We start from the raw sequence: 27,269 nt of genomic DNA, 5'->3' as shown, positions 1-27,269 counted from the left end.
TCGGGGAGGGACTGCGGGCGGGGATAGAGCCCGCGCCGCGGCGAGCGCTGAAATGCGATGGACCCGCGAGGGGGAGGTCCAGACTCGCGCCGAGCTCCGCCGGAGCCGAAGGCAGGACGGGGCTCCCGTGGAAGCTCTATGCCGGCACTTGACTCGCCGCCTCCCAGCCGCCGGAGGAGCCTGAAAGCCCGGGCCGGAGGCCTCCTGGAGCCGCCCCTCTGACTCCTCGGAAGCCGCCCCTCGGAACATGCCCGGAGCCCCCGGGACTCGACGGCTCCACTGAGCGAGCTCCTCTCCCGAGTGGATCTAATGACGCCGCCAAGGCACTTGCTGGCCTGAGGAGCGCCGGGACGACGTGGGTCCGGGGACGAGGCGGAGGCCCCGTCGGAAGAAATTGGCAAGGGGGAGGTAGGTAGTAGAGTGACAGCTCCGGAATGGTCGCCCTGCTTGGGAACGGGGCACCTGCGGGTGGGAAGTGAGGGATCTGGGCAGGAAGGGGCTTTAGAGGGGCAGAACAGGGGAAGGACCCGATTCTAAGCTCCGCAGGGAACCCCAACCCGGATAACTGCCCTCGGAACCGTCCAGGAACGGGCTTCTCCAACAACCAGAACCTTCTTGCACTTAGTAATGTGACTGTTAGGATCCTTTGCTCGTTTTACCTGGGAGTAAGGCTCGTTGAGCGCAGGGAGACTTCCTTCCGAGTAAGCGCGCGTGTAGAGCTCGGGCTGGCCGCAGAGGGCTTTGTCAGCCAGCTCGGTCTCTCGCCGAGGAGGAGCGAGCAACTCCTCGCCTTTACTTTCGGTTTGACTCCCGGCGGCTTACACCAGAACAGGGGCAGACCTGTCTTTCGGTGCACAGAGCCGGCTGTGTTCTGCGCGCTCCATAACGCTCCGGGCAAGTGGAAGGGCCTCCAGACCCCCCCCCTTTAGAAATTTCGCACTCCAAAAGCTTCCAGGAAACCCCAGGTGAAGTCGCATTGCTGGTTCAACAAATCTTGGGCGAAAGATTCCCTTTCCTCCTCTTGATTTGTTGGAGATAGCCTTTGGGAACGCCGGAGCGGGACGGAGGTCTTGGTATTGGCGAGGATAAACAAATACAAATCCGTGGGATCTGGCAGAGATAGTTTCCCCCAACTTCAGCCGGCGTTTGCCTACCTGATAGCTGAGACCCTCGGCGGGCTCTTAGCCTTCTCCCACCAAGAGCGGTTATTTATTTCCCTCTGACATCCAAGCAAAAACTCCTTTCAAGTCCTTAGCCGTCGGAAGCCCTTGAAAAAGCAAGGCAGAGCCAGCCAAATATCACGCCGGGAAGACTCTTGTTTCTGCAGACACTGGCCTTAATTAAATTAAGGATTCGGAGTGGAAAGGGAAGTGACAGTGTGTCTAAATAACATCCGTGTTTGATTCGCACCCTGACTACCTCTGCTCTCAAAGGGAAACACTGCACTTTCTGGCCTAATGTCAACCCCCATCCCACCCCCCACACTTTCTCATTGTCAAGTTTGGCACTTAAACGTTATTTACTTTGTACTGCGCTGCTTGCTTTCCGTGGAAGGAGGGTTGTGAATATAGGACTGCAGCCTGCAAGATGGCTCAGAGGACAGTAAAGTCTGTATCTAACGTTGTTCGGGGTGCAGTCCTACGCCTTGTTTTCATTCGATTCTGTGAAATACTGCCTTATGCATCAGTATGGATACAGCAGGTAGAGAAATTCTGCTATGTCTTATTTTAAAAAGATACCACCTTTGGGTTGTGCTGAAGCAAAAACAAGATCGGTGTGAATATTACACAACTTAAACACGTGGCTTTGAAAGTAAACTTTAGCATTTAAAAAAACAACTTATAGGGTGTAATGGATATCCCATTGAATCAAAGGGCAAACGTGGGCAAAATCTTGTTGTAGGGAAGCGATCCCATGTAAATGAGCAGGTTCTCCTAAAACCTGCGCTACTATTTTCCACGTAAATTTATAAAATGTACGCCTAAAGATCATACTTGTATGAACACTTACTAGGGAATGAAGTTGCAGTGGTTTAACTAGTATCAAGCCCCATTGAATTCAACAGAACTCATTTCTGAGTAGCAATGGTTAGGATTGTGCTGAAATAAATGGAACCTACTTCCAAATAAACATTAATCGAATTGTCTTTTTTTTCTTGCAATGGGAAGCTCTGAATATATTTGCTTTTTTAAAATAAAAAACTAAAATTATATTCGAAAAGTGGCGTATTTTTTCATCATATGCCTTTAATCAGAAACGAAAATGTCGGTGTTAAACAAAAAAACCCTCAACTTAGTTGAGAACAATTAATATAAAATAAACCATAACTGGATTTTTATGTGAGCGGCCTAATCCCCGAGTCCTGGCCCTCGGTCTTAAAACAGGTTAACATTAAAAGTATCTCTCGCTTGATTCATTGGGATTGTTTCACTTAAATGTGTATTAAGCAGCAGGAAGTAAACTCTAATTAGATCAGTAGCACTTAAGTTTCTGATGGATGTGTTTTTAGGATCTGTGAGGGAATCATTTAAACCGACTCAAATTTTCAAGCCGCTTCGAAGGAAAATGTCAAAACGAAATTGGAGTCTCTATCCTTAGCACATTTGCTTGGAAACAAGGACCATCGAAATCCGCAGGACTTCTAGAAAATGTGTGCGGTGAAAGTGTTTGGGGACAAATTGCGTCGTGGGCGTGTAAAAGCTGCACATCTGAAATATAAATACCTAGGCATAATACTTTGGTGCTATGCATTACAGCTATTTTAATACAGAACAGAAAGAGGTTTTTTTTTAATTAAAAAATCGCGTGCTTTCTGGGTGTGTCCCCCCCCCTTTTAATCTCCTAGAAAACATGTTTTTCTTTCAAGCGTACATTTCAATTTTTTGTGTCAAGGTCCTGCAGCATGATATTTTATCTAAATCAAGCAGTCCAGCCCAGATGGAGAGGGGATCCCCTCCCCCTCGTTAGGAAAGGACCCCCTTGAGTAAGTCTGGAAGCCCCTTGACCCTGGCACGGTGGGAGCTCCAGCAGGAAAAAGTAAACGAACCTCTTTCCTTTTTGCTTCCCATCTCTGCGTGGCGATGTCTCTTATCAGGATAGCCAGCCCTTGTGCGGTCGCGTTGCAGTGTCGAGGGGGTGGCGGTGGTGTGGGCGCCATGATTTGTGCATTTATTTATTTATTTATTTGCAAAAGGGAAAGTGATGAGTGGTGGGAAAGTCGTCGGGGGGGGAACGGGAGTTAATAGTTTCGGTTGAACGGGCTGAGTGAAACCCTCTGACTGTCACACACCTCTCATTAACTCCCTTCCCTGCGCACTCGGATCGCATACCAGAGGCTGCGTGTTTTGTTTTGGGTTTTTTTGCTACCCCTTTTTAGCGCTGCATTCATTTAGAAATGGTCCGTCCCCTCCTCCAACCTCCAGAAGCAAAGCTCTGCTCGGCCCGGGCGCGAGTGGGAAACCGGGCCGAAGGCAACCAGGGCACTTCGGCCTCTTTGGCCCATCAGATGTTGATGCAAAAGAGGAAAATAATGCACGAACAAGTGCGCTTTATGTTGGCACACGAATAAGACCCTGATGGTCTCTGCTCCTCCTTCCCTCTTTGCAAACTGGCGGTGCAGAGAGAGGCCTACGGCTGCCATTGGAGAAATCAATGAAGCCTTTTGCGCCCAGGAGCGCTTCTATCCAAACTGGTTACCCCTGCAGACTCACAACCCAGCCTCACGATCCTCTATTTTTTAAAATACAAAAACAAAAGACGATGCCTTTAAAGAAGGGGGGGGTCAGATTATTTCCACTTCCCGCCCCGGGTTTGTTAATGGGTCGCAAGGCGCAATTCGGGGATAGAGAAGCGGTAGCTTTTTTCCGACCAGGCATTTGGAATAAAGCTCAGTTAAGCTCCTGTGACCATCTTCCAACCGGATTATTATTATTGTGTTTTTTTAGAGAAAAGTATCTGGGGATGCCTAGAAAGGAGCATCTGAAGGCTTTATTTCTTTTCTTTCGAAAATTGCCTTGTGAGAGCGAGCGGGACTAACAGATGTGGCCGAGCCCAGCCTGTCCCAGAAGCCCGTTTAAATGCTTAACTCCCAATTGGATTTTAGGGCCGCTTTTATTTTTCTCGAAGTATCACATTTCCCACACTCCTTTCGGGAGGCTGCAGGGACGTTCCAAATGCAATAAGAAAGCGGAGCAAGGAAGAGCCGCCAAGATCCTGGGGCAGGAATGGCCGCGAAACTGCAGTGCTGGATGAGAACAGGGCGGGGGGCGAAAGAGTAAGCCTCGCCCGCCTCCTCGAGCGAGCAGGGCAGTGCTTGCCAATGCTGCTTCTGCGGGGCTACAGCACACCCCAAAAATAACCTCGACCCCAGATTAAGGTCCGGCTGCCTTCTGGAAGCCTGGGAGCTGAATCCCATGTGGGAGATCCTCGGGGCAGCGTCCTGGCGCGCTTGCCTGTCGCAGAAAACCATCCCCGAGCGAGGTGGCTCTTCCCAAGGACTCTCAATGGAGGGGGCGGATGTTTCCCCTTGCAGAAAAGCGGCCAGCTGGGCCCTTGGCCAGGGCGCGCGGCTACCACTCGCCTTTCCCTGAAGGCCGTCTGGGAGAGTCCCTGGGGGTGTCCCTCTTGGGTGGCGCCCTGGCCAGCTGAAAGGGATCTGCGAGAGAGGAGGAGGGAGGGGGGTATTCCGAGCCTGGAGCGCTTGGCGTCGAGGGGCGACGGGGGAAGTGTTGCTTTTCTCTCTTTCAATTATCTTGATTAATGAGTTGTCGCTGAGGGAAGAAAAATAAGCGCAGCAGCACCGGGGAGGGCCAAGGCGAGCAGCCCCACTGCGGAGAGCCACCAGCCCCTCCTCTCCAAACGCCCCCGCCTTTCCTCGCCTCCCGCGTTGGACCTTTGCTTCCCCGCCCATGGAGACCCCTCTGCTCCCCTCCCCCTGACTTAACCCCGCCAGGCCAACCTCAGCCGACGACTTCCAAGGCCCGGGAAAAGGCGCTATATCAGTTCAGGGCCCGCGAAGCTCGCCATTGAAACCTCGTGGACACTTCCGACGGAGCCGGTGGAACTGACTTCCAGTGGCGAGGAGGATCCCAGGCGCTGACCCCCCCTACCCCCTATATGCGGCGAAAGAAACAGCCCCCAAGTTGTAATTGTTCTTTCATTCAGCACCGAACGGCCCTGATCGGTTGCCGTTTTCTATCCCCGTTGCCCTCCTGAGATGATGGGTGTCTCGGGCAAGCGCGCCAATTCGAGGCCCAGGCTGCGATCCTGGGTCCACCTGCTTAAAAGCAAGCTCCGCCAAGGCGAACGAGCCCTCCACCTATGTTTCCTCGGAAGTCACGTCCATGAATTTGAACCGGATTTCTCTTCCATGAAAGCATGGGCCAGGTCATCGGCCTTACCCGTAGGTGGTTGCTTACTTGGGAGCAAGCCCCCTTGTAGTCAGTGAGACCCCTATTTATTACATAGTAGGATCCTTTGGTGGGAAATGCACTGGATCGGGCTGCGCGCGTTTGGAAGTGTTTCAAGATGGGGCATCGGCGTCTTCGTTCAATTTTACAACCGAGGCCAGCTTCCCAAAGGATTTGCTGGTAGTAGGTAGCTGTGATCCATAATACAGCCAAATTCAAAGCAGCTGCCGTCGTACCGGTTGGACCTCGTGTGCCCTTTGCAAGGTGGAAGGAAGTTAAATCGACCCAACTGAGCCTTACTCTCATGTAATATGTTTGGGATCGGGGCCACTCCGTTTTCACTGGTTAAATGAGTCGGGAGCCATGTTAGATGCACTGTGCTCGCAGTTATTTCCCTGTGCAGAGGGGGAATCAGCGAGTATTTATCACTTTCCCCTCGCCGCCCCCTCCCCCGCAAGCCCCTGACATGACTTATCGCTTCTTCAGACATCATGAGCTCTTAAAGAGCCTCCTGCTCCCCACCTAGGCGCATAAAAAGTCCATTCGAACAAGCAGGATCGCAGCCAAACGCCTTTAAAAAAATCTATTTGTGAAGCTCGCTCATGTTGGACGGGAGTCAGTAGCTCGCTTGTAAGGGCGCGCGAACTTCCCTGCTTACACCACCACTGTGTGCGCTATGGCAAGGACGCAGAAACCGCACACCAAAGCAGCCCCCGCTTCCAAACGGCTCCTGTCCTGAGCCTCCAGCCTTGCAGGACACCCGCTTCTAGGGTTAAGTGGCCGGCACATCGCGCTCCTCCTGGGTCCTTTCAAAAATATGGACTTTGTAGTCAGTTCTGCCATCAGTACAACTCGCATTCAGAGAAATGATGGACCTGGGATCCCCCCGCCGCCGCCGCCGCTTTCAAAGATTCTAGTCCTCGTGACCTTGCACGCAGACGCAGCCCTTGCCAGGAAACTCGGCTTTGATTTCTTGATCCATCTACGATCCTGGAAAGAAAGAGTCACTCTGCCTAAACCATTTGCGGAGTGTGTGTGTGACAGGGGTCCGTGCGCTTGGCCGGCTTAATTGCTATTTGATATTTTCAGGTGATATTTTATTTGCGTTGGCCTCTTCCAGGTAATGCCGTTCCCTCCCAAAGTTGCTTGCATTTCTGAACATTATATATGATTCCGCCGGTTTGGGGCCCGCTTCACCAGCGAGATCCATTCGGAGTCTGAATTATTCGCCGCTCCAACGACAGCCCTCTCATTCGGACCCCCTAATTATTTATCCTGGTTGCGTATTATTGCTGTTAATGTTGTTTAATTCTACTGTACTTCGTCTTAAGGGGACCTTCGACTATATTAAAACCAGGCCCCTCTTGTCAAATCCACGTGTAGACGCTGCCCTTGCGATAACCTGCCTCTTGTTTTGTTTCTATTCCCCTCCCTCCCTCTGTCCCTGCTCAGGACCTGCGCCCGTACGTGCGCCCCGAGGAGCCGCGGGTCGCCTCCGGCCCTCCACGGCCAGGCCCGGCCGCTGGGACGATGGGGAGCAAAGCGCTGCCGGCGCCGATCCCGCTGCACCCGTCCCTGCAGCTGACCAACTACTCCTTCCTCCAGGCCGTCAACACCTTCCCGGCCGCCGTGGACCACCTGCAAGGCCTGTACGGCCTGAGCGCCGTGCACACGATGCACATGAACCACTGGACGCTGGGCTGCTACGCCGCGGCCGCCGCCACGGCCGGAGGCGGCGGCCCGGCCGAGATCAGCCGCTGCTCGGCGCTGAGCGAGATGGCGGCGGCGCAGGGCCTGGTGGAGCGCTTCCCCTTCCCGGCGCTGCCCTTCGCCACGCACCTCTTCCACCCCAAGCAGGCGGCCGCCATCGCGCACGTCCTGCCGGCGCTGCGCAAGGAGCGCCCGCGCTTTGACTTCGCCAACCTGGCGGCGGCGGCCACGCAGGAGGACCCGCCCAAGGCGCACCAGGCCGCGGCGGCGGCGCACGGCGAGCTGGCCAAGCTGAGCGGCCCCCTGTCGGCGGCGCTGGGCAAGCTCTCCCCGGACCGGAAGCCGGCGCGCGGCAGGCTGCCTTCCAAGACCAAGAAGGAGTTCATCTGCAAGTTCTGCGGGCGCCACTTCACCAAGTCCTACAACCTGCTCATCCACGAGAGGACCCACACGGACGAGCGGCCCTACACGTGCGACATCTGCCACAAGGCCTTCCGGAGGCAGGACCACCTCCGCGACCACAGGTCAGCTCCGCTGGAGATGCAAAAGGGGGACTGTTGGGCTACTGCCCTCCCTCCAGCCTCTTTGGAGAAAAGGGTGCCCATGGGGTTATGCCATGCAGGATCCAGCCACTGCCCGATCCTCCATTTCCCTTGGAAAGTAAGCCTTATGATGGATGGCCTAGTAGTGGTTCTGAGGTTGAGCTGCATAGCTATCAACTTTTCCCTTTTCTTGCGAGGAATCCTATAAGGGAATTTCCCTTTAAAAAAGGGAAACGTTGACAGCTATGGGTTGAGATGCCAACCAGCAAGTCCTGGGCTCCAGTTTCCCCCTAAACCCACTTAGAGAGGCCTAGAGGAGAAAGGACTGTTTCTCAGCCTCTTGTCTGCAGTAGAGGTGGTTGGTGTTATTAGTATGCTGCCCTAACTAACAGAGCAGTTCTCAGTATGTAGGAGGGGCGCCAGTAGGATTTATTTCCTAGGGAACAAGGTTGGGGCTGGGAGTGTTGGGTTGATTTGCATAGAAGCAAGTGACGTTGATCAGAAGCAATTTTCTTCCACTTCAGTGGGCCCAACTGAGGGTGCCTTCAAGGTGGTTGGCTTTCATGACACTTCTTTCCAGGGCTCTGCATCTGATCCATACCTCCCAATGGGCTTTCCAATCTTTTCCCTTTTGCTTTCTTTTCTAGTCTGTAGGATTTGATAAAGGCTTGGTGATCCCAGCAAAAAGGCAACAACAAACCAAATGCTGTAGGAATAGCATTTGATAGAAGTCCAGTAAGGAAGCTGCAGAAAAAAATTCAGTAGATTTATAGCCTAGCAAATGTGGATGAAAACTCGAAGGGGAGGGGCAGAGAGAAGGCAGTATGTTCCTTGAAATGAATATTTCCTAACCCTAATGGGATGTTTGTTCTTTTCTGTCCCATACATGCCAGAGAAACAACATTTACAATGTGTTTGTAGCAATGTACAAATGGCCCTTTTCCTCTGTTGCTTGCTCTGAGAAGCTCAAGGGCTTTCTGCCTTTTCTCATCCCATCAAACGATAATGAACTGTGGGCCAGATCCTGTGGGGCTCTATAAACTTAGTAAGGCAAAATTCCAGCTGACCTCAGCTGGAACAAGTGGGACCACAGCCTTTACACGTTCACCTGAAAGCAAGTCCCAGTGCACACATGTGAAAGATTGCATACTTACATAGGACTTTTGTGCATTGCTACTCAGAAGTAAGTTCCACTGTTCTCAGTAGAACACGCACTGTAGTAAGAGTGTTTAGGATTGTCTCCTTAATTTGTTAGCAGAAAAGGGCAATGAAGCCCTTTAGATAAACTACTGTCAATTGGCTGTGGAAAAAAACCTATGAAAATAAAATTGGAAAAGTAGATTTCAGTGTTGAGTTAGGCTTAGGCTGCAACCTGGAAGCAAGCTTCATTGACCTCAGTGAGACTTACTTCTGAGTCAACATTTATAGCATTGTCCCATTAATATAATTCCCCCCCAGATACTTGAGCTACATAGAGACTACTGTTAACTGTTATGGCTCTTTCTGTGTCTACACGTACTGATTCCAAATGCCTGTATTGGCTTTTAGGTATATCCATTCCAAAGAAAAACCGTTCAAATGTCAGGAATGTGGGAAAGGATTTTGCCAGTCCAGGACTCTAGCAGTTCATAAAACTTTACACATGCAGGTAAGGTTAGATCCATATTGCTTTAGACAGTTTATTTTTTATCTTAATTCTGTTTCAACTCTTTATACATAGCAATATTCATTATGAATAAGTAAAGACATGTAACTGTACCAGAGGAGTGGTGTTGATGGTTATTTAAATTAGATAATTTATCCACTACTGACCTCCACTTCGCTTCATTGTGCGAAAAAATATGACACAGTCTGAACTTTTATTTCAGTTGTTCAGAGTCATTTAAATCATTTTTTGGGGGTGTAAATTGTCTTGACTCATTCTTTATGGTAAAGAAAATAAGCACACTGGGATCTTAGAAGGATTAAAGAAGCCTGCAGAAGTTGTATGTGGTTGTGTTCCAATGCACAATTACTTGAGAGTAAGTCACATTGAATTTAACAGGATTTTATTCTGAGTAAACGTGTGTTGGCTTGAACATCAGTTCATTTAAGACTTGCATATTCCATAGCTGGAAAAGATTCTTTGGGAAGCCTGACACTTCTGAAGCAGATGAAATGTATGCTCTGTTTTTAACAGCTCAGATTAAAAAAGACTTGCTTTGTGGAAAGCTTTTCACTGATAGAGATGATGCAAGTATCCCTGGGAAGCTGGGTGGATTAGCAAGAAGCATTTTTCAGTAGATCCTAGAGATGGGGAAATGTGATGAAGTGAGGATTGTCCTTGACAGGCAAGAAGATATATCCGTGCTGTTAAGGCTGTAATCTTAAGCACACTTACCGGGGAGTTAGTTCCAGTGAGCTCAGCTGGACTGACTTCCGACTAAATGTCTATAAGGATCAGGCTGCAAAGAATTGTCATCTTGTACCTACAGCAGATACATGAGCTACCCCTGCCACCCCCACCCCCAAATGCATTTACTGGGAAGTAAACTGTTAATAAGTTCAGTAGAACTTGTCTTCAAGTAGGGCTGAACTCCTAAGCATACTTGTTTCCTCCTTCTTTGTTTATTTTTATCTTCACAACAACCTTGTGCAGTAGGTTAGCAAGAGATATAGGGGATTGGCAGAAGTTCACCTGGTGAGCTTTCTGGCCGAAGAAGAATACGAATCCACATCTCCCTGGTCCAATCCAAGCTTATATGTACTATCCGTGACAAGCTCTCTATTTTATTTTTAGGGACTTACTTCCAGTTAAATGTGCTTATGACTGGGCAGCAAGCATGCTAGGACCCTCACCTTACTTTCGGGACTCTAATCATCTTCAAACTTATGGATATTTACTTTGGAGTAAATCCCACTGAATGCCGTAGGATTTACCTCTAAGTAAACACACATAGGATCAGGCTACAAATGCACATACAACCTAATCCTGTTTTGGGTTTATTTGTTGTTGTTTTTTTAAAAAACTAAAAAGTAAACATTGTTTTCTGTGGTGTTTACTGCCCATTTAAATGTGCCTAGAATTGCAGCCTTATGTGGAAACCGCTTCCATGGCATTTAGGCCTGAGAAGGGGCACTTAAAATTTGTGAAGATTTATTTCCCGCTATGGCACTGGTGTTTTGAAGGGTAACGAAACTGGGGAGGGTGTGTGCATATAACGAGAGAAGTTTTGAGAAACTCAGTAAACCAGGTAGTTTGTAAAGGGTTTAATCCTTTGCTTGCTTCAAATCTGAACAGGAATCTCCACACAAATGCCCCACATGTGGAAGAACCTTTAATCAAAGAAGTAACCTGAAAACTCACCTTCTCACCCATACAGACATCAAGCCCTACAACTGTGAGCAGTGCGGCAAAGTGTTCAGGCGAAACTGTGATCTGCGGAGGCACAGTCTAACTCACACCCCGCGGCAGGACTTCTAGAACCCTCCACAGGGAGCTAACTCTGGCTCAAAGGACTTGAACTGTAGAGAAATCTTTAAGCCCATGCACATGTGGACAGATGTATGCAGGGCCCCATCCTCTCTCCCTTGGCTCCTGCCAAAAGCAGCTGGCGTGGGCAGCACAGGGGAAGTGACAGCAGCCCCAAGCTGCTTTCCTCGGCCCAAGAGCACCTCTTGTAGATAATAACATCGCAGCTCATTTTAGAGCTCTGTACAGAAACTGTGGCGTCATGTGTGTTTGTGTACTTCTTTTTTTTTTTGTCTTACCAAATGCACATTGGTAACAAGGACAACGAGAGTGAAAAAATATTTTTAAAAAGTGTATTGCAAAGTAAACCAGTTTTCCCCCCAACTCTCTCACGTTTGATAATTAATGATTCCACGGACACTGTGGTTATTCAGTCCTTCTTTCCGTGTCGGTTAAAAAGCAGGAGAGTACGGTAACTGAAAGGTAAATGGCGTTTCTACTTAAGCTGGGTTGTTTGGTTTCATTTTTTTTGTAAGAACGGTTTTGATTTCTAAATATCGTCTGTACGTTTGTAAAAGGGATTTACATTTTCAAGTGTTTTAATGGTGCAATCCTTTGCATGTTTATTCAGAAGTGAACTATTGTTAAGAACAGTTGGACCTCAAGATCAGTTTAATAGTGTACACCTCAAGACATGACTCCTCTTGAGTAAGCTCACTTGTGTTATATAGGATTTACTTTTAGGTAATGGATTTAAAGGAGCATATTGGGCACTAAGCCTCATTGAGCAAATATACAGGGGGAAATGCTGCAGAACTGCCGTTTCTTTACTTGAGAAGACATTTTACATGCATACGCACAGAACATTTAAAGTACACCTCAAAGAATTCTGGGGACTGTAGTTTTTAAGTGTGCTGGGCTTTGTGGCCCTGTGAGGGGCTAAACTACAGTTCCCATGAGTCTTATTTGGGGGGGCGTTAAATTTATGGTATGAATGGCACGCATAGGGCCAGGCTGCATTAAATCTGTAATGCAAAAAGCAAGCAAGCCCGGGTATCTTTCCTTAAAACGTTAGCACGTTTACCTATATATTTCCCCTCCTACGATTCCCCATGCAAAGCTTTGAAAGAGAGACGGCAGGACGGGTGGTGGGCTGGCTGGGAACGGCTTCAGAATCCTAAAGCCTGAAGTTATTTATTAGTAACTTATTGGCAATCGAGCCTCAGAAGCAATAATCAGCTCTTCTCTACAGATTGCCTGAGATAGCGCCCTTGCTTAGACTTTGAACGCGGGCGGCGATTTGCCCGGTTTGAGACAGGGACTTTACACCGCCCAAGACGAGGCTGCGGGCCTGGCAGCTCCCTCGAAAACAAATACAGCGCGGTGGGGTGGGGAGGAAGGACCCTGCCCCCTCCTACCCTCCCGGCAGCCGAGCGGGGCTCCGCGGGGCCGCATCCGACGAGGCTGCCCAGGGGGAGCGCGCGGGAGCCACACGATCGCCAAGGCGCAGCAGCGGTGCTCGCGTAGAGCGCACGGGGCTGCCGTGGGGAAGGGGAGCCCATTTCCAAAAGCGAGGATCGGGGCGGAGAGAATCGGCGATCACGAAGCGGAGGAAGGGATGCAAAGCGAGCACAACGGCAGCTGCCGAGGGAAGCCAAGCTGACAGCTCCGGGCAAACGCCTCTAGGCGGAAGGCTGCCAAGACGCGCTCTGGCCGGCTTCCCGCCCTGGGAAACACGCGGCGGGGGTGGAGAGAGAGCTCGAGGGAGCCTCGGCTCTGCCCGGGAAAGGCGGAGAGGTGGAGGGTCTGGTTGCTATTGGGTAGATCCGGGTTGTTATCGAAGGTGAGTTTTCTGAGATGGGTCCTTCTATATCCCTAAGAATAGATTCGGTTGCACTGCATAACATTTTTTCCCTAAAACATGTGCTGCGGTTACTTGTTCCAGCAACTATAGTATAGCAAAGTTATCAATACAGGCCTAGACATGGGCGCAGCCAGGATTTTTGTAAGGGGAAGCAGTCCTTTTGTTAGAGGCGGAGAGCCTCAGTTAGCTATTTATTTTTTAATATATATATGGGGGGGGGGCAGCTGCTCCTCCCTGCCTCCCCCCCTTTGGTTACACTTATGGGCCTAGAAGCCCCCTGTGGAAGGGAGGGGTAACCAAAGCAGCTGTGTTTTATCTGGGTGCCAAATTTTATGGCCTCACAGCCCGGATGTCCCCAAATGACCGTCCAGAGAGCGACCAATGTTGGGGGCAGAAGCATCCAGGCCCCACATAAGTACCTGGACTGGCTTCTGGGCACGTGGGATCCAGCAGGGCCTACACTGATTGGCGCAGCATCTTTTTTCTAAAAAATAAATCCCACATTTTATAGCTGGGTGGGGGGTGGGTTTGATGGCCATGTCTCACTTTGACCAGGCAACATACATGCTAACAGATGCCTATTTTATAATTTTTATTTTAAATGCACACTATCTTTTTCTACAAAGTGGTTATTACTCCCAAGTGAATGTGCTTTTTACCAGATGCAGAAGCAAACCCCATTTTGTTCAGGATGGTGCTATGATTTAAGCGAGTTTAAAATGAGAAACTCCATGTGTTCAGAGTATTCCCCCCCCCATCACGGTTGGCAAACTTTTTTATTTGCTCTAATGTATCAGGAATGCAGAAGCAGCTGTAAAACATGAAGTGATGGAGGAAGTAGAGTAATGTTAATTTTGTGCTTCACAACCAAAATAATACACGTAAAGGAGGGAAAGGTTGTAATACCACTGAGTCTGGGGACTAAAATTTCTGAGCTGTATGGGAGGGTGGGGGAAGGCCAAAGGGATTTGGGCCTTTGACATGCATATGTAAACTCATCTGACATGTATAACCATATAGGTCTACTCTACACATTCTGAAGTGGTAGCAAGAAGGGATTGCTACCTATATATATATATATGAAGCTGCCTCATACCGAGTCAGACCATTGGTCCATCAAGTGGATTGCCTACACTGAAAATTGAAACTGGAGTTTTTTCTAATCCCACCTGGACATGCTGGCTAAAAAACCAGGGACCTTCTGCACACAAATTATGCATTCTCCCACTGAGCTAATGCTTATCTGGTTTTTTCCTTTTAAAAAAAATTCTCTGAAACTCGAAATCTCGCACAACGATGAAGCAGGATAGAATACACGTCTCCCTAGCCTGATATGTTTTTGCTTTCAGATTTTTAGTGTGTGGTGGTGGTCATGTAAAGTATGGGAGCATATAAAAATGGCGCGCACACACACACACACAACTCAAAAAGTGGTAACAGTGTTCTGCCACCTCATTCTGCTGCGGGTGTAGACCAGGGCCCAGTGTGAAGAATCACTGAGTTGTCCCAAAATCTAGGTGCTTCTGTGAAACGATGCTATGAGATCTGAAAGACATCGGTATGTGACATTGCTGCAAATCGGTGAGGACAAGAGGTGGTTACTCAGTAATGAGGGGGGAGGCTATTCACGTGCTCAGAATACTGTATTATGACTTCACATGCTCCAAAGCTGAGCCATAGTGTGGAAAAAGAAAGGCTGGCTTGGAGCCCTGTCTCAGATTAAGTATAATAGTCACAGGGTCAGTAAAATGTTACAAGCCAATATTCCCAAAGTGGGATTTCAGCTTTGGCGTGACAGACTCAGAAGCTCATATACTAGCTACATAACTGACACTGCTTTCTCCTTGTAAGTGCATTATTTTACAGAGTGACCCTGCAAACACTGCCACTGTTGCCAGTGAAGATGTTTGCCATATCTCCATATTATAGTTTTAACCTAAACGTGTGAAGCATTTTACATTTACACTTTAAAAACTTAGGCAGGAACCCCAAGGCAACTCTTTCCCTCCACACCCAACATTTCAAACCACACTTACTTATTTCTTAGGTGCTATATAGAAGACGTTAAAGGTAAGCACAACAAGATCACTTAAAATGCAATATGTTGGGACTGTTTAATCCTGGATATAGTCAGCCTTTGAACATTGGCCATTGAAATCTCTTTGCCCATCAAAACATCAAAGAATATCGTTGCATCCAAACTAAGCTGCTCTGTAGTTTCACTGAAATCAACAGGAATAAAGACTCTGTGACAGCTAAATTGTCAGAAAGCGTGATGAACAATCTGGATTCAACAGATTTCTCCTCCTTCACTAATCTAGTTCTCTCCCTCTCTGTAGATACTGATTCTTATGTTCAGCCTGCATTTGAGGAGTTAATAAATATAATGGTATAAAAGAGAAGGAACATTTGTGCTCAATATCTCCTTTAGCGTGGGTATTATTTAATAGCCTTGAGGACAGACTTGTATACTTGGCAAAGCACCTTGACATGAGCGGAATGGAGCTGTCTTCTCTGTGTAGTTTGCTGTTTCATTTACAACACTAGGTTTACAAGGCTTATCTTTGTAATGCTGACCTAAACATTTAAAACTCACATAAGACCATTCAAGTGCCCTTTGCTAAAAATATTCACACAGCTGGGAGCAGCAGTTCTATGAAGTGCGAAGAATGGGCCACTCATCCCCTGTAAAATAAAATTTTTGCATAATCCTAAAATGTAGACCTTTAGGATACATGTTACCAGTTTTAATCACAAATGTATGCTTTATGGGGAGACAGATAGCAGAGCATTCCCTTCAGCATCCCTGGTAAAAATGGAGGGCAGGACCCGAATCTGCTGATTGAAAATTATTACTATTATTTGATCACACTTTACACTAAGGTCCCAGATAGGTTACAACATCTTGTGGGGGATATTTTCAGCCCCCAGAAATGGGTGAGAAATGTTGGGTGGACCTGGAATGTTTTGAATTTGGAAGAGGGAAGGAGAGTCTTACTATGGGAACGAACAGCAGTGGTTTCGTCTCTCTGCCTAAAAAATGTATAAAATATATATTTGTTGCTCCCCGTGATGGTGGCAGCTGAAGAGTTCTTCTCAGCAGTCACCAAGGAAAGCTATGCAAAAAATGCATTTTAACATTTTTTTCAAGAAAGGAAAGCACTGTTCCCCGCTGCTAAAATTTCCCACAAAACCAGGGGGGTAGTCCCACTCCTTGACAATCTACAAATCCCACCCCTCACGTTTGCCACTTTTTAATATAGTGGTGTGATGGAGTAATTCATTTCAGCCCTAGTACAGTCAGGGGGATTCCAGAGGAGTATTGGTACAGATTATGAAACATTTCAAGGTGCTCCCCCTTTCTATTCTAATGTTCCATGAAAGTAACACATAGGGGAGCAGCTAGAACTCTTTAAGAAAAAGCAATCTGAAACTGACAAGTTTTAAAGGCATCCTTAAATGCTTATAAATAAGAGGCTAGGCACCATTAAGTGGAGAGGGGATTCCATAGCTATGGGGCCACCGCAGGGAAGCTCCTGTCTCTCAGGCCTGCAAACTTCATTGATCTTACTAAATGTTGCATTGTCTTCAACAGGCGAGGAAGAGCAGATATTGCACAGCACATATGACAATGGAATGCTCATATATTCACTCGGGGTTCAGTCTAAACCACTTTAGAATGTAGGTAGGATGGCTGTTTTCCATGAAAGAAAACATCCTTGCACATAGAAAACTAATGTGTCATAGAGAGGGCTGGAGGGAGAGAGTTAGTCAAACCTCTCTAGCTGATGTTTTGTGTTCTGAGGAGTTAGTTATATTATAGGAAACAGTATTCCATCAGGGAGCCACCACCTGCAATCTGAAATAGTACAGCCTAGACATATGCTTGCTATTTCAATGGGCTCAAGGATAGGACTGCACTAAGTCAAGCTGTTTGAAAAATGCAGAGCAATTTGTCCTTGACAATCACTCCATAACCATGGAGAGCAGTCATCCGGGATGAATGGTGCAACCCGCCTTAACAAGTGCTTCCAGCTAATGGATGAAGCTAATTTTCTGTGTCCTGAAAGAGAGAGGTTAAAAATTAAGAACCAGAACAGCAGGCCTGTGGCTTTATCACACTGAAGTGAAAAAGAATAGCAGTGACACAGGCTATCTCATAGCTGGATATAGAGTACCCAAACAGTGCAACTATACATGACAAGGAACCAAATCAGTCTCAAAAAGAATATATTGAACCGGTGGGCTATTGAATGAATTATCCAAACAGAGAAGCAGCATATCCGCTTTAAATGTGAATTCAATACTATGAATTCTAAAGTGAGAAAGATTAGCAGCTGTAGCAGAATCACACTTCTGCCAAATTATAAAAAAATCAAATGTATGAGTATCAAGGACCTTTAAAGCCTCCTGCTGCTACAATTACAGCCCTACTAGACAATTTTCAATGCAGGTGGCGCTGTGGGTTAAACCACAGAGCCTAGGACAGTTCAAAGGTCGGCAGTTCAAATCCCCGCGACGGGGTGAGCTCCCGTTGCTCAGTCCCAGCTCCTGCCCACCTAGCAGTTTGAAAGCACGTCAAAGTGCAAGTAGATAAATAGGTACCGCTCCAGCGGGAAGGTAAATGGTGTTTCCGTGTGCTGCTCTGGTTTGCCAGAAGCGGCTTAGTCATGCTGGCCACATGACCTGGAAGCTGTACGCTGGCTCCCTCGGCCAATAAAGCGAGATGAGCGCCGCAACCCCAGAGTCGGTCACAACTGGACCTAATAGTCAGGGGTCCCTTTACCTTTACCTTAGACAATTTTCAAAAGAGATTTAGTTGGCCTCAAATCTGCTATCAGGCAAGTCAAGATTTCTGTGTGTGGAGTTGGTTAGATTTTCTGTCCCTGGAGTTGAAGCACCTCCTGCTTGGCCCTTTTGGAATCCCACATTCTTTGAGCTGGAAGCCTTGCTCTGTAATCTGAAGAGTGCTGCAAGCTGTGGTTGCTCAGTGATGACAGGAAATGCATTCTGCCCATGTTTAGAAACACACTTTTCTGAACTACCGCTGTCTAGTCTGGTATCTAGTTTTCAGCCTAAAAGTTTCTCCTCTTCCCTGCTCCACTGAAACACACATTTAACAGCAGGCATTCTGGACCAGCAGGCCAAGTGAAGTTATATTTTTTTCCTCCAAACTCTTCACATCTCTTTGGACCAAACTCTCTTACAATTCAGTGGATCAAAACATGAGTTTGATAGCTTACTCAGCATGATGCCTGTGTCATTTTAGATTGCTTCTCACACTGTGGGCAATATAAATGACATGAATTTGTTAGGACAGTGGTTTTCAGTCTCTGGTCAATGGATCAGGGCCAGCCCACAGACTGCTTGTTGCTGGCAGTAGAGGACTCACAGTTTTTTGCTGCCAGATGGAAACTTCACTTCTCTCTCATTTCTGTATTCTAGTACCAGAGATCAAGCACTCAATATCCTAGCACTGGGAATCTGAACCAGCCTCTATTGATTGGCTGGACTGGAGCAACACGTTTTCTCTCATTAAAGAGGACCACTGCTGTACGGGGAGAGTGTCTAAGACAGGGATGGTTGACTGTGTCAGTTTCAGTTTCTCATTATTCTACACTTAAGGTCAGAATAATTTTTGCATCAGTTTGTGATTTTTATACCAAAAAAAGAGAACTGGCACAAAAGTTCATACACATTTTCCTGTGCATTTCTCAGCAGACCAATAAGTGAGGGAAGGATTCACTGAGCCCAGGAAGCCTGAAAAACACAGTCATATTTCAATGCCAATGAAGAATCATATCCAGTCCTCGTCCTACTCAGACTAGACCCATTGAAATGAATGAACATGACTACCTTAGCTCAATTAATGTTAGTAAGTCTACTCTAAACTTAGTTGGATACAATCCAAAGTCATTATGGCTGCAACCCTATCCTTCTTTACCTGGGAGAAAGTCCCACTGAACTCAATGGGAATTGCTTCCAAGTAGCCATTATAGGATTGGACTGTTTAAGGCTTACAGAGATAATCAATGGAACTTGGCTGCCCCCCCCCCCTTCCTTAAATTTCCCCAACCGCAAACATAAAACAAAGGGAAATATTTTAATTAAAAATCAATAGAATACTGGAATAGGATACTAACACCTTTTGCCTACCGTCATTTTACACAGAGACCTCAATAAAACTCCACTGCTTAAGCACCACCATTTAGAGCAATGCTTTTTTGAAATTGAATGCACTGGGTTGCAATAATATGGCAATATCCTTGTTGCTCATTTAGAGAAAATGGCTTCTGTCTCAAGCTTCAGTAGCTCTTAATTATGAGGTTAAAAGGTCTCGTCATTTTCCAGTAGTGGGAAACCTTTAATGTTTTGTATGTACACATGAGTGAATGGGGCTGAGTGATTTTATTAAAAAAAAGAGAGGAAAGGTAGCATTTTTCTTAAGAAAAAAATAATCTGCGGTGGTTTACAAGTCGCAATCACTTGACTTGTCAACCGACATCCTTTGGAGCATTACTCGCTTGGTGAAAGGGTCAGGATCATTGCCCCAGGTGTTTGGAAGGTGCTTCAAGGTGTGTCAGCATATTCATGTCAATTCTGCACCTCTCTGGCATGGATTGAAAAGTACAGTTTCGAAATCTCCCCGTGACCCATTATCTATGGATCACTGATAAGAGAGAATGCAATTGCTCTTGTCTGTCATATTCATACAAGTTTGCCTCTGTGCAAAGCAAGGCAGCTGCATTTCAACCTTGTATCTGGAGCTTCAAAGCTAGGGCAGAAACGTGTGAATTTATTTACAGACTGTGCATTAAGCAGTTTCACTTACATTATGCAATGTTTAGACTAGCTGTTGCATAAGTAAGTAAAACAGACTCCAGCTCTAATCCTAAACATATAATTTATTTCTCACATGTGCCTCTTCCCCTTTTCCAGTGAACTCTGGGTGCTGCACACTTCGTTAATTTGTCTTATACTCTCAACACCTCAGGGAAGTAGGTTAACGAGAAAAAGTAATAGTCAGGTGTCCAAGGCAATCTAGATTGCTCAAAGTGTAGTAGGGATTTCTCAGCTTCCTGGTTTCCAGGTTTACCCCTTCCTGGTCTAATGCTTTAACCTAAGGTTGGCCATATGTTGTTGGTTCCAGATGCTGCAGAACTACAACTCCCATCATCCCCCACCATTGGCCATGCTGTCTTGGGCTAATGGGAACTGGAGTCCGATGAATCTGGAGGGTGCCGTGTTGGGTATCCCTGCTGTCACCAGTACTGTACACCACACCAGCATTAAATACTCACTTACTTGAAAATCTTATTCAATGGAATTGGGGCTGAATCACATGGCCACCTCTGGCATGGTTACTACCTGTGTATGCTCACGGGTACCATGTGCTAAGATGGTCATGTAACTCCATGCACACAGAATTCTGTGCAAATTGGATTTTTGCACATGCTTACAAGAGCTTTTAAAGTTTTGTTCAACAGCACAGGTGTCAACAGGAATTTCTGGACCCAGCACACTCTATTATACGGATTAGGCCCTGAAACCCACTTGCAAACAAGGACACAAATTTGTTTTGTGCAGTATTCAAATTTATGTCCTCTTCTGCAGGTGGATTGGAGGAGCAAAAGATAAATCAGTGGCAACATATGTAATATATTGTCTGACAGACAGAATGTGAAGCTTTTCCTATAACATGTTAAACTTCTGCCTGCCACATATGTACTGTCGGTGTTAGAGGAATAAGAACCCTGCTTTCTCCCAATGCCAACCCTAAACTAAAGTTTAGGTTGCAGTCTTGTGGCTACTTACCTGGGACTAATCCTCATTAAACACAAAGAAACTTACTTCTGGGTAAACATGTTCAACAGTGTACTGTATTAACTATACAGTGAATTCTTAATGAGTGTTTGACCTTTAGCTCCTACGTGGGAACTGTTATGTACTGAAGTTCTCACCCTGGACCAGCAGGGGGATACTGTAGATAGTTATGCAAATAAGGGATCGAAAGTGACGTTCAGTGATTGGATAGTTTTAGAAAATTGTTACAGTTACATTGTACTGGAGCGCTATATAAGCAGGCTGACTGAACCCTTCAGTTCAGTTCTGTCCTGGCCTGTGAATAAACAAGAGCTGTTTGAAGAATCGCTGTGTCGTCTGATATGTTCACCCACAACTTAACAGGAACTATTACAGCAGGAAATATGCCTGAGCCTTCTTGCAAAGTTTTCATATTTTGTACTTACTATTGGAGGGAAGGATTCTTTAACATCCCCCCACAGTTGCTGTATAGCAATATTTGAAGAAAATAACCTTTATGGAGATCTCAGATGAACTCACCACGATAAAGAGGTATATTGGTTGCTATCAGTGGTGTAGCGTGGATTGTCAGCACCCGGGGCAAGGCAAGTAATTTGCGCCCCCTAACCCGTGGATTTGCGTCCCTAAGCCTAACCCCCAGATGTTGCGCCCGGTGCGGCCGGCCCCCCCTGCACCCCCCACGCTATGCCACTGGTTGCTGTAAAAAAAGGAACTGCAAATTATGCAGCTTCCAATGGCTAGAAAATAAGATGGAAGCAGGAAACATTCACTAAAGGAAAGGTGGGAAAAGACATCCCTTTGGATCCCAGGGATTCCTGTTGGGTAGCTGATGGTTCTCAAACCCTCTGGCAGATTGAGATGATGAGACCAATAGTGGATCCAATGGTCAAGAAGGCGGTTTCTGCACATGCTATAGAGGGAAGTGAGGGGCAGATGGGACTCGTCAACCTGGGAAGAAAGCCCATCTAGGAAAAGGAAAACTCTGATCCTAAGCCTCCACCGCCTTGCAGGACATATTTGGGAAAAGAAAAGGCTAAGGAATAAACCCTGCAGAAACCTGGAGCAGAGTTCCTATGATGTTTGGATGGCGCCTTGAACAGTGGTACCTTGGGTTACAGATGCTTCAGGTTACAGACCAGAAATAGTACCGCTAACCTAGAAATAGTACCTTGGGTTAAGAACTTTGCTTCAGGATGAGAACAGAAATCACGCAACGGTGGCAGGAGGCCTCATTAGCTAAAGTGGTACCTCAGGTTAAGAACGGACCCCCAGAACGAATTACCGGTAAGTTCTTAACCTGAGGTACCATTGTATGCCTCCTTCCAGCGATTCCTGCAGCCGAGCTAGTGCCAAACATCTTGCTCTGCTTTCCTTTGGGCCACATCAGCGAGGCTGGGGGGGGGTATATTGTTCTCTGGGCAGCCCAGGACCTCTACACACACTGCCTGGGTTTGTGCTCTGGAGAGGTCATTTTGGTGCTGTGAACACAGCGTTTGACTTCACTCCCAAAGGTGTACTCCATTTTCTCTAGAGAAAGATGGATGCCAGCAACAACTGGTGTCCAAACAACTCACTTATCGTTGACAGCTCTGCCTCCACTCATAGGCTAAAAACTCAGACAGGTGACAGCAGTCAGGCTGGCTCATCTCGCAGTAATCACTTAGAATAGTATCTACATTATACCTGCCTTTCAGGAGCCCTGCTCAATAGCATTAAGAAAGCTTTTCCGTGGGAATTCCTGGGCCACCTCCCTGCGTAGTACCAGGAAATATATTCAGTGCTTACCATGCCAATGATGTTTGTGTGACCCATCTCTTCTTCCCATGCAGTTATTTAGGATCTAGCTATTGTTCCAGTGAGCCAACCATCTGTGATCATGCTTCACTGCTTCCTTTGAGAGATTGAACCACTGATAAGCTGCACTTGTTACAGTAGTGATGACAAGCCTCTTCCTTCAGCCCCATGCTAGCAGTGAACAAAATTCAAGCCCACTTTTGATCAACTTGTTTGGTGGCCCCACCTCTTCAAGACTGCTGAGATGAGCATTTTTCTTTTACCCGGCTTTTTTTCCACACTTTCCATGACTCTGAAAGGTCTTGTTTTATTTGTTGCTGCTCCTTTTGCTGCACACTGCTATTTTGCATTTTGCCTTAAAGTGACACATCTTGATTTATTGCTCTTGATTGTCGTCAGACACCTTGTGCACCTCTGATTGGAATAACAGCCTCTAGACATGTAAGAAAAATAAAAAATAAAAAGTTGTATAAGGATGAAATGGCAGCAACGGCAGGTAATTGCCTTCAAGCTTCATAACCGGAACACTTCTACTCTGTGGATAAAAAGTCTTATCACTGAATACCTTGCTCTTCTGACAGTGCATATAGAAACTCTGGCCACATCTAAGCAAGGTCCATTGAATCACTCAGCTTCTTTGGTCTCTCCACTACAAGGTGCCAAATTGCCCCACTCTGGCTGCAATCCTGTGCACACTTACCTGGGAGTAAGCACCACTGAACACCCAGTGGGACTTACTTTCAAGTAAGCATTCAGAATATTGGACTGTACAACTTGATTGCTGGTAGCATTAAAGAGCCATTCTGTCAGTGTACAGATCTATGTGAGCAGCTGCCTTTTAAAAGTCAGACTCCTTGTCAATTTCCCCATATTGTGTGCTTTCTTTGTGTGCCTCCTCTGCGAGAGGTCCGGAAGATGGCAGCATGAGAACAGGCCTTTTCTGCAGTGGCACCCTGCTTGTGGAATGCTCTCCCCAGGGAGGCTTGCCTGGTGCCTTTGTTCCATATCTTTGGGTGCCAGGTGAAAACATTCCTCTTCTTCCAGATCTTTGGTTATTTAAACAATCGATGGCTTTTTAAAGTGTGTGTGTGAGGGGTATTGTTTTTGTTTGTTACTATGGTATGTATTTTTGCATTTTTATTTGTAAATTGTCCTGTGATCCTCGGAATAAGGGTGGTATAGAAATTTAAACAGCAACAATGATGATGATGCTTACTCTGACAGGCAGCATGTCTCTGTTGTCTTAGGCAACACCTGCAACCGTATCCTTTTAACTGGAGACACATGAAAGGGTGTGCTCCACCACAAAGCAATGGTCTCTCCTCAGCTTAACATAGGGGTTAGAATCCTCATTGTATTTGTTCTACCCGCCCCGCATGGCAATCCTTGCTCTGATCCAGTACGATTCCTCATGGTGGGTGAATGAAGGTGGAACACTCACAGATATGTTGAGACCTGTGCTTTCAAAGCAATGTGTCTTGTATCAAAGGTGAAGTAGCTGAGGGCTAGACAGCAAACCTGGTGGGCCTCTTCTGTCAGGCACTTGCTGCAGGTGGATGAAACATGGCCCCGTGCTTCCATTCTCACCTTTTTACCTATTGTTTTTCATCCCACCTCTGCAGATCAGCTTTGATCAAATGTCCTAACATATTACTATAACACCTGCCTCTTCCTCATCTCTTTTTACATATTTCGCTGTGATTTGCCCCCCGCTCACTAGAATGAAAGTATTTCATTTTTAGCAGATACTAATGAATGCACAGTGTGATTAACAGTGCAATCCTATGTGTGTATACTCAGAAGTAAGTTCCATTGTTTTCAGTGCAGCTTGCTTCCCGGTTAAGTGTTCAGTTTACAGGAGGTCAACTTGCAATCCTGCAGATGTTTATCAGGGAATAAACCTCAGTGAAAATAGCAGAAATTACTTCCAAGCATCGGTCATACTGTGCGGAGGCTTTCTTTAGCAAGGATTTTCTTTTCTTTTAAAGCACTTTTAGGGCTGATTTTTATCATCTGAGGTCCATCTCTATGTGACCTCACCAAGGGAAATGTGGAGAGTGGCAACAAGAGAATGGGCCTTTTCAGTGGTGACTCCCTGCTTAAGAAATGTTCTCCCCAGGGAGGCATGCTTGGTGCCATCACTGGCTACTTTTATACACAACAACAACAACTTTATTATTTGTACCCTGCCCATCTGGGTTTCCCTAGCCACTCTGGGCGGCTTCCAACAGAATATAAAAACATAGTAAAACATCAAACATGAAAAGCTTCTCTTCAGGTGTCTTTTGAGGCAAAAACATTTATCCAGGCAAAAACATTCTCTTCAGCCAGGCTTTTGGCCTTTAACATAGAGGGTTTTAGATATTATGGTTCCTTTAATATGTAGGATGTGTTAGACAGCCGTTTATGCATTGCTGTAGTTTTTATTTCATTTTATTTTTATGTTTTATATTATAACTCGCTTTAAGTTTACTCTTTGAAAATATGTGACTAATAACTATATGAAAGAGAAGTAAGCATAGCTGTCAATTTTTCCCTTTTCTTGCGAGGAATCCTATTCGGAATAAGGGAATTTCCCCTTGAGATGGATCGAAGAGTGGCAGCACTAGTGCTGGACCACCAGGAACAGGTCTGGCCTCCCCGCAAACCCTGAGAACCAATGACATCATAATAACCAGCAACTTTTGGGGTTGGCTATGCTGCTTCAATCAGAGAAAAGCTTCTGGCAGTCATCCTGGGTCCCATTTGGGCCCCCTGGCACTCTGAGAAAGGAACATATAGGGGGCAAAGAATCTAGAGCTTTGCTCCACTTGATACAGCAAATCTACTCTCTAAAGGACTTTTTAAAAAGGAAAATGAGTTGTGGGGGCCCCCCTTCACCACCATTGCCACCGCCTGATAAACAGGAGGGGAAAGAGAGACTAGGGAGACCGACCAGGCAAGTTTTGAGGTGAAGTGAGGTAATGAGCAGGTCAGCTGGGACATCCAGGAATTTGGAGTCAACATGTAGACCACACCCAATTCTATCTCTTTGTTCTATTGGAGCTGGGAGAGGCATGGCTGAGGTTCTTGGAGGCAGTCCTTGGAGATGGTGATGGGCTGCATGTGGGACAATAAATTGAAGCTGAATCCTGAAATGACAGAGGTGTTATATTTCCTGAATTCTCAAGTCAGGGGGGTGGGGAGATGGCCTGTCCTGGAAGAATCAGATCTGCAGACAGAGAGAGGTTCTGGATTCACTGGAGTCTCTGGTGTCCTCGGTGGCTAAGAGTGCCCTTTTCAGCTGTGTCCAGTTTGCCAGTTACAGTCCCTTTTGGACAAAAATGACTTCAAGTGATCCAAAATGCAGCAGCTAGGTTACTGGCTGGGGGTTCTGTTTAGTACAGTACTAGCATAACCTCTGGCTCCATTGGTTGCCAATTAGTTTCTGGAGCCCAAATTAGTGTTTAAAGCCCTAAGCATCTGAAAAACCACTTATTCCCCTACAGAACCTCTCAGGTGTTAAGATAGACAGAGGTGGGCCCTCTTAGTAGTTCCACCATGCTCAGAAGCTCAAGGTGTGTAGGTGTGTGTGGCCTAGGAGAGGATATCAGTGGCAGACATTGGGCTCTCAAATTTCAGCATTGCCTAGTAATAATAATAATAATAATAATAATAATAATAATAATAATAATACATTTTATTTATACCCTGCCCTCCCCAGCCAAGACCGGGCTCAGGGCAGCTAATACCAGGTATAAAAACAATTGATTAAAACAACTTAAAAACAAGATTAAAATACAACATTAAAATGCAGCCTCATTTCAGTAGAAACTCAAATCAAACTTTTTGGGGATGAAAACGTCAAATCTTCACCAAGGCCAACAGACTGGTCCTACATGGGCCAGAAAAAAAGCCAGGGAAGTCCCCAGTTAGGAGTTCCATCACAGAAGGAGAAAGGAAAAAGGAAAGGGGGAGGGGATCAAGTTGATCCAAGCCAAAGGCCAGGCAGAACAACTCTGTCTTACAGGCCCTGCAGAAAGAAATCAGATCCTGCAGGGCCCTGGTCTCCTGAGACAGAGCGTTCTACTAGGCCGGAGCCAGTGTTGAAAAGGCCCTGGCTCTGGTTGAGGCTAATCTAACTTCCTTAGGTCCTGGGACCTCTAGGGTGTTACTATTTATGGACCTTAAGGTCCTCCGCGGGGCATACCGGGAGAGGTGGTCCCGTAGGTACGAGGGTCCTAGGCCGTGAAGGGCTTTAAAGGTCAAAACCAGCACCTTAAATCTGACCCTGTACTCCACCGGGAGCCACTGCAGCTGGAAAAGCACTGGGTGAATACGCTCCCATGGCAGAGACCCCATAGGAGCCTCGCTGCAGGATTCTGCACCCACTGGAGTTTCTGGGACAGCTTCAAGGGCAGCCCCACATAGAGCGAATTACAGTAGTCAAGCCTGGAGGTGACCCACACTAGTCACACTACCCTAAAACCACTTCTGAGGGTATTTCCTGTGGGAGCCCCTAAATGTGAGACTCCCTCTGTATGGATGTACATCTGGCACCTTCACTAAACAACTTTTACCTTTGCCTTCCTGCCATTTGCTCTCACAAAATAACCCCTCCCGAGCTGTATTGTCCCCACAGGAGAAGAAATTACGAGATTTCAGTCAGGTAAGTAGGAAGTTATAAAGGGGGGAGG

General features: G+C 46.7%; 1 protein-coding gene and 1 long non-coding RNA gene across 3 annotated transcripts; one reads left to right on the top strand and one right to left on the bottom strand.

Annotated features, from left to right (window-relative positions):
• On the top strand, positions 1–11,495 carry OSR2 (odd-skipped related transciption factor 2). Of its 2 annotated transcripts, none has more exons than XM_081919848.1 (4): positions 1–408; positions 6,861–7,642; positions 9,209–9,308; positions 11,023–11,495. In XM_081919848.1, the coding sequence occupies exons 2-4, from the start codon at positions 6,939–6,941 to the stop codon at positions 11,095–11,097; spliced, it is 879 nt and encodes a 292-aa protein (XP_081775974.1). In that variant the 5' UTR covers positions 1–408; positions 6,861–6,938; the 3' UTR covers positions 11,098–11,495. The 2 variants fall into 2 exon arrangements, with proteins under 2 accessions (XP_081775974.1, XP_081775973.1); XM_081919847.1 differs by having other exon boundaries at positions 3–408; positions 10,941–11,495.
• On the bottom strand, positions 11,390–25,880 carry LOC309374737. The gene is made up of 3 exons (XR_014170698.1): positions 25,529–25,880; positions 22,585–23,026; positions 11,390–15,335 (listed from the first exon to the last, which is right to left on the bottom strand). It is a non-coding gene; the product is annotated as an uncharacterized lncRNA (long non-coding RNA).
• Positions 25,881–27,269: the final 1,389 nt, after the last annotated feature.

Source organism: Podarcis melisellensis (assembly GCF_964234715.1).
Source record: "Podarcis melisellensis genome assembly, chromosome: 7".
In the NCBI taxonomy this organism is placed as follows: Eukaryota; Metazoa; Chordata; class Lepidosauria; order Squamata; family Lacertidae; genus Podarcis; species Podarcis melisellensis.
The sequence above is the reverse complement of the archived record's forward strand: the minus strand, read 5'-3'. Positions and strand labels throughout refer to the sequence as shown.

Bases quoted from the DNA above. Each gene is read 5' to 3' on its own strand.
- OSR2 (XM_081919847.1), top strand. From the start codon at position 6,939: ATGGGGAGCAAAGCGCTGCCGGCGCCGATCCCGCTGCACCCGTCCCTG. The intron at 7,643-9,208 runs GTCAGCTCCGCT...ATTGGCTTTTAG, and splicing joins GACCACCTCCGCGACCACAG to GTATATCCATTCCAAAGAAA. The intron at 9,309-10,940 runs GTAAGGTTAGAT...AAATCTGAACAG, and splicing joins ATAAAACTTTACACATGCAG to GAATCTCCACACAAATGCCC.